The sequence below is a fragment of the Haliotis asinina genome, chromosome 10, assembly GCF_037392515.1.
Source record: "Haliotis asinina isolate JCU_RB_2024 chromosome 10, JCU_Hal_asi_v2, whole genome shotgun sequence".
Classification (NCBI taxonomy): Eukaryota; Metazoa; Mollusca; class Gastropoda; order Lepetellida; family Haliotidae; genus Haliotis; species Haliotis asinina.
Window position 1 is genome coordinate 34,358,877 of NC_090289.1, and position 15,122 is coordinate 34,373,998.

The window sequence follows — 15,122 nt, forward strand, 5'->3', positions numbered from 1 at the left end:
TTCACTTCAGACGAATATTGATTAGTCTCCCAAGGCCATCAATAATCGCTGATGCAAGCGAGATCAATTGGCTGACCGATAATTCAGTCAATCATTACAGCATTACTACTTGACAAGTACTAGATGAGCCACCACAGTGAACGCATTTGTGACAAGCAGGCGGGGCAAGTAATCTTGATGAATATACTTGGTGGATAGGCAGTTAAACATGTTCAATACATGCTGACCATGACGTGAAATCAATACCGCTACTGTTTACTGATTTAGTTCAGCAAAACACCATCACTACACGATTCACACAAGGAAACTGAAGTTTAGACACCAATATCTTTCCCTCTTGTTGCAAATGGAATGTTTTGGATATATGCAAATTGGGGTCATTTGTCAGGTCATGGCCAATCTAACTTGTCAAGCAGTTACAGCTAATGGGACTGAAGGAAATAATGTCTACAACTTTACCGAACAATATGACCGCAATTATTTGGCTACAACAGATAGCAGAGATTTGTTGCATACACGGTACTACTTTGTCTGCCAACTGGTGCACTCATACTCACCCTCAATATGCATTTGGCGGATAAACTTTCCATAGCAAAACTCATAGCTCCACCAGTCTTTAGTCTGTAACAGAATAAACCAACTCTGTCAAGCAAGTGTATTTCAGTTGCCGATAAACTATGTTCATGTCAAATCATAACAATGTTTAATATTAAAAGAAAATTGAAGATTTTAACACATCAAACATATCCTAACATTTTACTGTCCACATGATCAGTATGCATCACAGGCTCCCTCATAACTCACAAATATGAAAGATCATTCTTCCTGTGCTTTCTCCTACTCCAAGTGCTGCAATGATTCAACCAGACCTTGATTTGACACAATATTCAATATTGGACCTCTGATTTGATCATTTTTGATTCAATTCTTCAACTAGTAAAAAGATCAGATTTCATTCAAGTCCCACAGTCAGCCTTTAAGTTGTGAAAGTCTTTGTCAACTTGGTGATGTCTACTAAGAACAAAACTTATTGGATAATTAGCCTGACGTTAACCAATCACATTTAGACATATTACGGTGCTCCAAACTACTTGAGTTGGAGTCAATATTACATTCTGTGTACATTTTTTTAACAGGTATTCAAATACCAAATCGAAATAGTGAAGATGGTAATAGTAAATAGACACTAAGGTGTGAGATTTGATTTTCGATGAATTAAACCAAATCGTTGCAGCCCTATTTTTAATGAGAATATTTCATTGCAATTTTTTCAATAATCCAACAACAAGGGACATCAGAAATCAGCCTCTCACAATGAACTCATGTAGGGAATCGATCCCAGACTTTCAGCATGATGAGTGAACAATTTAAACACTATGCTATCCAAAACCTTTGACTATTTGAAATAAACTCTTTCATTGAGAAATTATCGTAAATCATGAAATTAATGCATCTCAAATTTAATGCCAGTGTGAAGGTCTAGTCTAAAATGCTTCATGAAATTTATGCGAGGTCAGGAATCTGTGTTGGTGATAAAATGTCACATATTGAATCATTAATGTTTATTTTCACATTTATTACTTACCAAATAACCTGAAATAATTGGAAATGAACTGACGGTGTTTTGATTATGCTGCCATGTTTGATCACATGATTGTTTTCTACTACTTGTCATGTGACAACATTTTTACACATAATTCAACTTGAACCACTGATAATTGCATGTGACTTGAGATACCTGTAATGAGGTAGTGACGTGTATTGGTGTAATGTGTAGTGTCAACACTTCTAAGAGTAGCTTCAGTGGGTATCAATTAGTGTCAGTTTGTAAATTAATTTTATGAGAGATGTCTAAATTGTTGCATATTCTGTATTCTTATGATGAATGGTAACCTGAAGACAATAAAGATCACAAGATTTTTACTTTCCTGTCTTCAGTTGCCCGAAGTAGACATGGCCAGACTGAAATGTGTCATTAAAATAATGCAAGAAGAGTACAGATGCATTTTTCGCATTCATAAAATGCTTGCATAAATTTCATGATTCACAGTATCATAAAATAAGTTCTATGTGATTAACTTTTAACAGGGCATTTGCACATTCATTTAATTTTTCGCAGTACCTTGAAACCTGTTAAAGCAATACAATGGTAGAGGACACTGGAATCAAATGGACTTCACAAATATGTACACACGAGGGGTTTTGAACCCGAGTCTTCAGCATGACAACCCACCTTAAAAAGACAGCCCTGTGTCTTGAAGGGCTTCAGCAGCTGTAGTATGCCAGTCTCCAGGGCCAGCTTCTCCTCCTCTTCCTTTTGTTTCTCCTGCTCTACCTGGTTGGGGAAGCTGCACTGGTATGACTGGCCGAACTTTGAACTCAGCTGGACAACGCTGCCAGGCACTTCCTGAAACAAAGAGGAAAAATGTTAATCATTGTTTTTGTTGAAAAGAAAAGTTACAGCAGCTCAGTCTTAAATCACTGTGAACAACATGGGATGTCTTAATAAAACTTGTAACATTGATATGAAGTAAATTGTTCTCATCACCATATGGCTGCAATACTGCACATGAGACACGGTGTATGAACTCACACACCTTAACCCGTGAAGGTCCTGGGGTAGAATAGGCCTTCAGCAACCCATGCTTGCCATAAAAGGCAACACAGCTTGTCATAAGAGGCGACTAACGGGATCGGGTGGTCAGGCTCGCTGACTTGGTTGACACATGTCATCGGTTCCCAATTGCGCAGATCAATGCTCATGTTGTTGATCACTGGATTGTCTGGTCCAGTCTCGATTACTTACAGACCGCCGCCATATAGCTGTAATATTGCTGAATGTGGCGTAAAACTAAACTCACTCACTCACTCACACACCTAATGGAGCTTGAAATAGGAACCTCCACAGATTATGATAATCACTGATGCACATTGACCTTGCTGATGTGAAACAAAGATGGAGAGAGGGAAAAGCTGATCAGCTGATTTCAGACAACACATTTTCTTGAAGAAAAGACTTTGCTCTATTCTTTTTCTCATAACTTCCTACACAAGAATCTTACAAACATCTGCACTTGTTTTACATATAGACAAGTAAGGTCCTCTTGATGACCGCAGTAAACAGGAATAAATGGACCACTTACATCCAGGATTTATCAAGGTTAAACAGCCCCGGGCAGAAATATTCCAACTGTGTCAGTTTAACATGTAAATGTGGGAAGACATAATACACATCTCTAATCACTTTGGTCTGCAAGCACAGGAGCTGACAAACCTGCTAACACAATCCAGAACTTGGATTTTAACCCATGCTGATAGGTGTCTGATATATCCAAGGGAAATAACTCTGCACTAAGAATTTAAGCACCTGAGATGACTGGGCAAACTGCACAAAAATATTTAAACTCCACGTCTGCTTAGACTTTGTTAATGCAACCAGTGTTTTGGTGAAAAGGTTTGTCTTGAACACAAGGTGGATAGCTTTACATTTTCATTACAAAAGTAAAGTGTAAATCATATGGTAATTGAAGAACTCCAGTAAAGTATTATGAGTGAACATATACTTTACAAGTGTTAAAAAACTTAGGTAAGGGAGCAGTGTATTTTACAAGGCACACTGTTTCAAGATTAACTTGATGGTAAAAGCTAAAGCTCTCTTCACTGTTCATCTGAATTCATCAACTGCGTATATATGTGAATGACACTGTTAACTAATATGTACTGTGGTGGTCCTGACAGTAGGTGTCAAAGATAGCAAGTCAGTGTGCCTTTACAGTACATAAACAAGGGCTATTCACTTCATTAACACAAATATTTCATAAGGGGGAATTATTAATGTTAATTTTGATATGACATATCGTTACACTTACGTTAAGTATCATATTTTACATACCTGTCCCACTTTTACGGGCACGTTGACAATATCTATACCATAGTGAGTAGATTTTAACTCCTCAAAATCAAGGAATGACTTCGACTGCGCTAGAAACAGCACCAGGAGACCGCATAATCGCAAAATCCTGTTTGTTTTGATCGCCATTTTGAAGCACCTGTAAATCAGAGTTTCGAAAATGCGGACGGGAAATATGATTCGAAATAACAATTCCGAACAAAGCAACAGGGCATCCGAACACATTTGAAACATCAGTGATTAATGGTGGTATCACAAAACAAATTCCGGCAAACAAATGCAATGATCGTTTCCTGTAACATTATTTTTCTAGTGTATAATTGTATGATATGTGGGTCACCATAATGAAAAGGGTTGACTTCAAGAGGGAACAAGGAGAAAACTTACAATTTCGGGAATCCAAAACAATAATAAGTCAAAAATAGCTCTCATTATACAATTTCTTTAAGTAGCATTTTAGAAGTTTGGAATTACAATTTGGAATTAAAATATTAACAAACATAAAGGATAACAACTTTATTTCAGGGGGCGACGTTTCGATGCAGACAATGTGCGAAATAGTTTCCAAATTGTGTTAGTCTATCGGGCTAACTATTAAAAGTTACTCGCCCACAAAATAATTCACTGACACGAAATTTGAAGGTAAAAACGAAGCAAAAGATTAAAAATAGATGAGAATAAGATGTCGGTTTCATCATTAAGCTCCCAGTATGATGAACATTTATATCAGGTTATAATCTTGCATGATTTAAAATGTATTGTAGCTTACCAAGTCTGAGAGACTGATATATTTACAAAAGGACTCTGTGCAAAGGCAGTCCGTCCAGTGACTGCATGTGGATATTTTCTTTTTTTAGTTTCAGTAGCCACTATCTAACGGACCAGTGTCTATTTCATAAAGTGAATGCAGATACAATGTAAGAATCTGAATCGAAATAATTTACAAAATAAATTCATTGCTACCCATAAAATGTGTCTGTATTCCTTACATTTATAGAAAACAATTGCCTACCAAGCCCGGTATTACATTTCAGGGTACATGTGCACTGAATCTCAAAAGAATATTGTAAACATTGCGGTGCATGAGATAAACTGGAAGTTCAAACGGATTACTGCCATGATCCGTCATCACGCGAGGTGAAAAAATGCGCAATTTATTTTACACCCCCCCCCCCCACCCCAAAAAAACAACAACAAAAAACACACCCCTCCCCCCAACAACAACAAAGCATTGACAAAACAAAACAAACAACGAAACAAAACAAAAACAATAATCACGTTAAAGTCCTTTATAAAAGACGAACTTCGTCATTGCCCTACAGTGGCTGTCATGCACAAGCGGTAAATCTGGAAATGAAAAGGCCGAAAAAAACGCAACAACAACAACAACTAATGAAAAAAAGGCGAATAAGAAGAAAAAATATATTCTGCAAGTCAAGGGAATGTGGTAATGATCAGATTTGTAAATGCCTTCCGTATATCTGCCAATAATTTTAAGATGTCTTAAGAGCTTACAAATAAGTATTAAAAAAATTAAAACAATGTATGGCCATTTTGACTTTTGGGTGTGGCCATTTTGACTTTTTGGTGTGGCCATTTTGACTTGGGGTTTGTGGCCATTTTGACTTGGAAGATTTGTGGCCATTTTGACATGTGGCCATTTTGACTAGGACCCGACTGAAACATTTCAAATTGTACACCTGATCAACCATTTGAACAATTGTCTCATGTCTCTTTTGATGAATAGGTATGGCGGTTTGATTGCTTCTTTTATAATGAAATGAAAGCAAACTAGCAACATATGAAACATAAATTTGAGGAATTTACGATTTCCTGCAAAACCGAAGTGTTCAAAATTTTCCTTGACTGTAAATATAAGACATGTGAAATACATATTGTACGTACGTACGCTTCAGTAAGTATTGGAGACCGACCCAGAATTCATGATTCGTTTGTATTCCATTACACATTTTGTGTCAACAAAGTCTACCTCAGCATTACAAAGTATTATGGGTAGATTCAGTGAATCACCGGCGGGCTATTTGATGATGGCAGTTAGTGAGAGGAGTGTGTAATTGCAATCAAATCGGGGCAGTCAGATACAAATCACACTCCCAGGTAAAAAATGAGCTTGGCGTTATAGATGAAAGACAGGAGAGAGTTGTCATATCTGTATAAAATCGTGTTTTGGTTATTCATTCATGAAATATTCCCGACATAACATGACATTCATTCACTCAGACAGATCACATGAAAAAGCTGACTGGGCAAAATAACGTAATCAGGAGAGATGCCAGTGTATGAGAATGCTGTCACATGAGGTGTAGTATATGTTTTCCAAGTGACTAAACATATATTGTGATAACATATTTTAACTTTATTCTTAGTTAGTCGTACATAAAGCTTTTCAACATTTTTGAGTCCCATTTAAGTCCCTTCATTTCGGTAGGATTCATGAAGATTCGGTTAGAACTGATCTTCAGTAACCCATGCCTGTCGCAAGAGGCGACTGATGGGGTCGGGTGGTTAGTCTTACTGACGCAGCTCACACGTCAATATATTCAATTTGTGTAGACCACTGCTCATGCTGTTGATCATTAGATTGTCTGGTCCAGACTTGATTAGTTACAGGCCATTGCCACATAGGTGGAATGTTGCTGAGTGTGGCGTAAAGCTAAACCTTCTTTTTTGGAGGAGAACTGTAAAACCTTTCAATATTTGTCCCTCAAATTTAGCACATAGAGTGGTCTGATGGTGTACTGGTGCCTTTTGGTAGTTTTGGAATTCTGAATACTGAATGTTTTCTTTTCCATGGCAACAATTTTTACTTTGGCTGAATTTGGTGGCTGTGTGCATTTCTGGAGAACTTCAAAACTGTGCAATATTTCTAAACCAAACTTGACACATGAATAGAAATGGTACACCTTTTGGTAGCTTTGGAATTCTGAATAAAATATATTTCTGCATTTCCATGGCAACAGTTTTGATGTAGACTGAATTTTGTGGTAATGTTCTTTTCTGTAGCAGAACTGTAAAACCTTTAAATATTTTTTCATCAAACTTGGCACATAAATCGATCTGGTGGTGTACTTTTGGTAGTTTTGGAATTCTGAATAACATATTTTCAATGCTCTCCTTTCTCTTTGCCAAAACAATTGATATCATCATAACTAGTAGATGTAGTCATGAAGAATATTTTGCCTTTCAGGGGATATTGATGACTTTGTCTTCTTGTTCCACTTGCACCTTGTCACATTGTGCAAAATCTCGTAATCCAAAGTTATGTCCTTTGGACATGCCAGGAACTTATCATCATGGGTTCAGGGGCAGTGGGGTAGCCTAGTGGTTCAAGTGTTCACTCATCACACCAGAGCAAGTTTCGATTCCCCACATGTGAACTATGTGTGAAGTCCACTTATGGTGTCAAGCTCTTATGTTTCTGGAATATTGTTAAAAATGGCATGAAGCTAAACTGAATCACTCCAACCATGCATGTGGATGTCACAAAAGTGATAACTGTGTGATATCTGCATTGCTTCAGGCTTTTTTCACTTATTAAGCAGACCCACTTCTCTTTACTACGTCACTGATACTCACTCCCTCTGTGAAATTCCTTATTAGGTATGTGACCATGAATAACACACATATGAAAGAGAGTCACGATTCTTCTGCTGGAAGACCGATGCTATAATGGACATGATGGTCTCAAAGTCAAAGACTGGGCTGTCTTTGAGCTGCGCTTGCAGCTAAATTGCTAAAAAAATATCCTAAAAAGTGAGAAAGATGGCCGACAGTTAAAAAGTACCTTTGGTTATTTCCTGTCAATAATTAAGTTCTCCTAAATGCCAGAGCATGATTTGTCATCAGCAAAAGACCAGGCCAACCCTCCCTGTGTATTGATCAGATGTTGACAATGGTTGAAAGTGAAAATTAGTCATCACTCAGTGTTCAGACTGAACAGTTACCCTTTTACAAAATTAGGTAGGGTAGCCTTGTGGTTAAACCTGCGATTTACATTGAGTCCTTTATTTGAGGGTCCCTGGGACTTGTGCTCCTAATTTTCAGGGGGCCTGGACTACAAAATGGGGCTCCCAGACACTTAGATATCATTACTGATACTATGTTTTAATATTGTAGTAGTTCAGTTATTGTGTATCATGATCATCACATTGTTACTACAATTATATTGCAAAAAGATACGATCAACCGGCTAGTAGCAGACTCGATAACATACTGTTACTTGATAAAAATTTTGTACAAAAAGTATGTGGACTTTTTCTGGCCATGTGAATGCACCAATAAATATTGTTGCGTCCATTGTTTATATGTTTGCATATAGGACCCAGGAATTTGCATCCTGTAAATCCCAGTTGAACCATTTGCTCAGTTTCCCTTGATCAAAACTTTTACATGCCTACATGTACTACAATTCACTGCATATGCCCTGATCATCTTATTGTGCTTTGATGCCATTAGATCATTCATTAAATCAAGCTCCTTGTTATGAATGTTGAACCAACTTTTCTGATATATATTTTAATTATTTTTTTCAATTAACAAATAAAGTAGTTGAAACTTTAAGAAAATTTCAAATGGATTTACAGATGTTTGATATGTTACCTTGGTTACTTGTCTCTGTAGTATTACTTCGGTCTTCTTTTCACGTGCTAAAGTCTCAGTAATATAAACTATTGTTTGTCAGTATTTTCTGATTTGAGTAAACATGACTTGAAACATGACCTTTTACGAAGTAATGGAACTATCCATTCATTTAGTTTCCAAGATTTTTTGCCACTGGTCAACATTTCTTACATGTCACCCTAATCTTTGTCACATGGTGACTCCACATGGTGACAGTGTGTGAAGCCCATTTCTGGTGTCCCCTGCCATGATATTGCGGGAATATTCTTAAAAGCGGATAAAACTAATCTCACTCACACTTAACTGATAGTTCACCTGAAGTCATACAACGGAATTGGTCAGTATCTGATGAAACTGGTCCTTCATCAAAAGTTTTTGCCATGTATGATATGGAAACATTTTTAAATTCTTTTGAGAAGTATGATGTGGAAAAGTTTGTTTACCTCAATCTCATAAAACAGATCCATATAACTTTTGGAAGGTGTCACTCTATGAATCATTTTTCTTTAAATGCTTTGTTGGCTTATTAAATTGAATACGGTATGCATATCAATTTACAATGCAAACAAGATTGTCTCCTCAAGGTTTTCGCAACAGCCATCTCATTCTCTTAACAGTCAAGTATGTAATGGTATGTTGAAAATTTAGTAGATATGATAAGGTGATCTTGTGTCATAATTTAGCTTAAATTGACCATTGACTGTCAAGCTCAAGTGGTATTTTCTTCCTGTGTATCCACGGTTTCCTGCCTGAGTCGTACCAGATTATACAGGGGTTAACTTGAGGTTGCCTGAAGTTCAAGTTGTCTTGTCATTGATTGTAGAATGTTGTTAGGGAATCATTTTAGTGCTAACATGTGCCTATAGTTGTCCTTGGGGATCTATGGTAAAATTGATCTCGAGCACTTGATTGCAGGGTAAGAGGTGACTTTACTGGGGTGAGCAGAACTGGTTGTAAACAGCAATGAAATGGAATCCAAATGGATGGTATTGTCTGTTTGCAGTGAAAATGTACCAATGAATTTCACTTTTATCAAGAAAAAATCAAATAAAGTGAAATTAAAATTGCAGATCCTCATGATTGTACATGACCAGTTGAACATTTAAGTCTGATTTGTATTCAACTTAGGATAAGAGTTGTTCAACAAATCATCATAGTATCAAACCACAATTATTGGTTTGTATTACAGGCAAAAAATGCAGGTGCAGTGCGAGATGAGTGTTAGCTTTGATCAGCCCTACTTGTTTACAGTGTTTCTTGTACTGTGCTTACACCCTTGTAATACAAATAAGTAAAGTGATTTGAAAGTATGATCTTTTGTTAAACAACTTTCATCCAGTTGATAACATTCTGAAATGTTCATTTGGCAAGGTAAAATGCTGAATATTCGCAATCTATATTTCATTTTATTCAATTTCCTTTTTTGTTTAAGGTGAAAGTGACCTGGTTTGTGCTTTGTCAGTGAACATGAATCATTGCCCATAATGTCAGTTGTCACTTCATTGTCTGGTCCAGACTGATTTATTTGCAGACCATTGTCAAATACATTTAATATTGCTGAGATTGATTAAACAACAAACTTATCATAACAATCCAAAACAAGGATTTTAGAGGAGCTTCATGCAGTTCCTTTAGCACTTGCATTCCGCACTAAAGCATGAGAATGTCGTGGATGAGTTTGATTTTACACAGCTTTTAACCTTATTCCAGCACGATCGCAATGGGGAACATGGGAAATTACACATTGTACCCCCCATGTTGGGAATCTAACTGGGCCTTTGGTGTGACAAGCGACTGCTTTAACCCCAGGCTACACCACCATCTGTATTAAAATTTAGTTCAATAAAATATGTTTAATAGTAAATAAGGAGTTGCTCCATGAAGATCACATATTAAAAGGGCTTAAATTACGAAACGCCTTCTTTGTCCAAATTCAGTGATAAATTTGAAAGAAAGATTGAAGTAAGGTTTCTGACTTGACTGACAAGTTCTTCCTTTCTGTCTCTTGCCAGTTGTTATTTAATGACAAGTATAAAAATATATAACCTGTGTGCATGATAAGGGGTTCTGTTTTCAAATAGACTCAAATTTATCAAAAATGTCTGTGTGATCTTCAGACTGTCGGTATGCATATACAACCAAGTTAGTTTGGGTTGAATACTTGTTCATTTGTAAATGTTAAATAAATGGTTTCTGAATGTGTCATAAAGTTTCATGTAGTTTCCATGTGTAATATTTGTATCCTGTGTTGTCATGAATCGATTTGTGAAAATCTGGTGTTGAATCGGTCTTCAACAGCCCATGGTTGTTGAAAAACTAAGAGGATTATGTGGACTGACTCACTGACCTGGTTGATACTTTCTGTATATCCCATTTGTGTAAATCAATGCACATTATGTCAGTCAAAACTATTTACTTTCCCTTTAGCTCAAACAACATATGGGGGTAGTGGGGTAGCCTTGTGGTTAAAGTGTTTGCTCGTCACGCTGAAGACAGGGGTTCGATTCCCCACATGGATACAATGTGTGAAGTCCATTTCTGGTGTTTCTCACTGTGGAATATTGCTAGGAGCGATGTAAAACCCATGCATGCCTGCATGTATGTGACACTCATGCACTTAGGGACCTTCCAGAAATGACAGCAGAGGTGCTGCTTGCCACCGCCATGTAGCTAGAACTGTCCTGAATTAGGCAAGTCTAGATTTTATGCATGTTCCGTTCACACAAGCTCCTCTTCATATTAAATTGAACCATTTGGTTCTAGTAAAATTAAATATTTCAGAGACTAACTTTACTCTACGAGCAGTCATCGCCTCTCAGTTCCAGAAATGTAGACAGTTGAGATTTGTAGTGGTAGTTATATTGCGTGTAAGTACTTATTCAACTTACGTCCCTGAACACCAAATGTAACCTGCATCTTCAGTGGAACTATTTTCTATCATAGGAATTTTTCAATGAAAATAGCTCATCCAAAACTTTCGCAGACATGAAAGCTACAGTGTTCCCAGAAATTATTGAGAAAATCTTTGTTTTTTTCCTAATGATGCTAAGATTGGAAAAGGGGCTTTTACTATGCACTAAGCATACTAAATAAGGGAGACAACTCTTGAAGGCTTAGAAGGCAGCTCATTACGTCAAGAGTTATCTCCCTTGTCTGAGCAGACGGCTTCCTGTGTTGACTTGGCAGAATTTACAGCAAGAGAGAAAAGAAAGCTCATTCTAGATGATTTTGAAAGGGGTGAGGCTGATGCTAAAGTGTTAGCTTGTAGACATGGTATTCCTCTGTCTACAGTATACAGAACTTTGACGAATATTCAAACAGGAACCGGGGTAGAGCACAAAGCAGGGGCAGGTCGGCCTAGGAAATTCAGTGTTGTGGATCGCCGAAGACTTGGGCAGATTGTGAGTAGGGACAAATTGAAAAGTGTTGAGAACATCAAAAATGAAATGATTAGCAGAGGAAGTTCTCAGGTATGCAATGAAACAGTTAGGCAGGAATTACAGAGACTTAATTGGGTGAAAAAACGTGGAATTCCCTCGCCGTTGATGAAAGATGCACAAAAGGAAAAACGTTTAAACTGGTGTCGGGCTCATGAAAATCAAGATTGGGATAATGTTTTCTTTTCGAATGAAAGTTCTGTTTGGCTTTTCCCTAATTGTGTGAAAATTTGGACCAAAGATACTGTCAAACCTATCTACCAGCGACCAAAACATAGCCCGAAGTTTCACATGTGGGGTGGCATATCGGCTCGCGGAGTGACGCCATTGTGTGTTTTCACGGGAAACTTGACAAAAGAAAGATACGTTGACATTCTAAATGGTCACCTTCTTCCGACAGCACAAACATTGTATGAAGATGATTGGATTTTCCAGCATGATATTGACCCAAAACACACTGCGAGCTACACAAAACAGTGGTTGTCGGGCGAAAATGTTCAAGTTTTAGACTGGCCCAGTTACAGCCCAGACCTAAACCCAATTGAGAATGTGTGGGGAGTCATGAAGGACAGAATAAACCAAAAGGGACTGAGAAATATTGAAGATATGAAGGCCGAGGTGGTCCAATATTGGGATACCCTGTCACACGATTATCTACAAACTTTGATGGGTAGTGTGCCTAGGTGTATTCAGGCATGCATTGCTGAGCGAGGCTGAGACTGTAAAAGGATGATGTTTTAACATGTTTATGTAAGTAAAACGCCAGAAGTTAATAAACGTAATGAGTTACATGACGCAACATGATTCTCAATAATTTCTGGGAATACTATAAATTCAAACCCTCATATCAATATTGTGTGTATGAATGTATGTGTTTGAAAATGCATAGAGAGGTTAAATCATAAACAAAAATTTGAACTATTTAACCATTATTCATGTTTCTCCAATAAATATTATTACGTTTTTTCAGAGTTGTTTAAGGCCGTGGACATTTTGGGATCATTCAGGAAAATAGAAGAAAATCTATTATTAACAATCAGGAAGTTGTTTCACTTGAAATAAGTGGTGTTTACTTGGTTGAAACAGCATGTATAGACACAGTAAGCTTGATATCCTAGATGGGTTGCATCTGTAATTTATGTGTAACGAAATCGCCATACATTTAGCAGCTCTGTATTGTACATTCCAATGAATAACATCAACATCTTTCAAAATAGAGTTTAAATTTGTTCTGTGAAGGTTCTGAGTAAAAAGTTAGAGTTGACAAAGGGCTATTTGTATAGCCTAAACATTGCTCAGTGGGAAGAGTCCCAAGACAAGTGTTCTCACCTCCAAACAATACAGAAGAAACTGATGGGCAAATATTTACATGGTGCATCAAGCTGCGCACAATGTCCCACAGACGTATTATGCCATGCCAGATCCGCCTTGTCTTTTGGATCCATGGGGTAACTTCAGTTTAGTTTCCTGTTTGTCCATCAAATTAAACAGGTTTGCTTGCCTCTTGTGAAACAACCTGTTTGACTTAGGTGTTAAACCTTTGAATTTCACTGATAAACATCCTGTATTTGAAAAAAATTCACTGTGTAATCTTGTGGATTTTAGTTTCTTTTGAATACTGAAGGATTCCTTCCTTCTTCTACAGCCTTATAAGTGATGCTAAGGTAATGGTGAAATTCATTCGTGTCAGTTTTTTGTTTGAACATATGTGTCTTTTTTCGTTTCGGCATCTGTTTTTAACATGTAATCAGAGGAATTGTTTCGCAGATGGGGTTTTTTTTTGTTTTGTTTTTTTCAAAACATGATACACATATTTTTTAGTTTAAAGGCAGTGGAATCTGAGTCCTTTAAATCAGTAATGTTTACTTACTGATTTTGATATGGCCTGTTAGGTAGTCGAAGTTCTAAACACAGTTGCTTTTGTAGGAGCAAAGAGTAATGAGCCCTATATTGCACAAGTTTGTATACCACTCAAGAAAAGTAGGGGATATTTGGTTACAAGATTCATAAAATGCAGATGATGAAGTCAAGGAGGAAACAGATGATGAAGTCAAGGAGGAAACGGATGATGAAGTCGAGGAGGATACAGATGATGAAGTCAAGGAGGAAACATGATGAAGTCAAGGAGGAAACGGATGATGAAGTCAAGGAGGAAACAGATGATGAAGTCAAGGAGGAAACAGATGATGAAGTCGAGGAGGAAACAGATGATGAAGTCAAGGAGGAAACATGATGAAGTCAAGGAGGAAACGGATGATGAAGTCAAGGAGGAAACAGATGATGAAGTCTAGGAGGAAACAGATGATGAAGTCAAGGAGGAAACATGATGAAGTCAAGGAGGAAACGGATGATGAAGTCAAGGAGGAAACGGATGATGAAGTCAAGGAGGAAACAGATGATGAAGTCAAGGAGGAAACATGATGAAGTCAAGGAGGAAACGGATGATGAAGTCAAGGAGGAAACGGATGATGAAGTCAAGGAGGAAACATGATGAAGTCAAGGAGGAAACGGATGATGAAGTCAAGGAGGAAACGGATGATGAAGTCAAGGAGGAAACAGATGATGAAGTCAAGGAGGAAACATGATGAAGTCAAGGAGGAAACGGATGATGAAGTCAAGGAGGAAACGGATGATGAAGTCAAGGAGGAAACAGATGATGAAGTCGAGGAGGAAACAGATGATGAAGTCAAGGAGGAAACAGATGTACAGTCCATGTAACATAGCATAATTTTGGAGACAATAATTTAATTTTCATTCCTGTTCTTGTCTCATGTCAAGATTAACATGACTAGCAGTTTTGTGAAAGTGTCTCGCCTTCCTGAAACAATTTAAATTTACTTTTACAGATTTCAATGCCCATTGTCAACCAAGTGATGAAAAAGTAACCGAAACTTTATGCTTTTATTTTCATAATTTAATCAAATGAGAAATGTTTTTAATAATGTAATTGCAGATTAACACAGGCCATGTCACATGTTGGTGGCCCATAAGGTCATATAATATAATGGCATTATCACAGACCTGAGCAATAGCTCGAATGTCTGCCGTCTTGGTGGCACCGAGCCTTGACACATGTGAGTCAGGCTGAAACTAAGGCATATCATGATTCTCAGTTACATCACAGGCAAGTTGTT

General features: G+C 37.4%; 1 protein-coding gene across 2 annotated transcripts in view; it reads right to left on the reverse strand.

The window, feature by feature from the left end:
• LOC137298012 (protein OS-9-like) overlaps positions 1 to 4,067 on the reverse strand; it is a 67,037-nt gene extending 62,970 nt beyond the window's left edge. For both annotated transcript variants that reach the window (XM_067830040.1, XM_067830039.1), the window contains exons 1-3: positions 3,893 to 4,067; positions 2,234 to 2,407; positions 558 to 621 (exon numbers count right to left, since the gene is read on the reverse strand). In XM_067830040.1, coding sequence (XP_067686141.1) covers positions 558 to 621; positions 2,234 to 2,407; positions 3,893 to 4,039 — 385 coding nt within the window. In that variant the 5' untranslated portion in view covers positions 4,040 to 4,067. The remainder of the gene's footprint in view (positions 1 to 557; positions 622 to 2,233; positions 2,408 to 3,892) is intronic.
• Between the last annotated feature and the right edge of the window lie 11,055 nt (positions 4,068 to 15,122).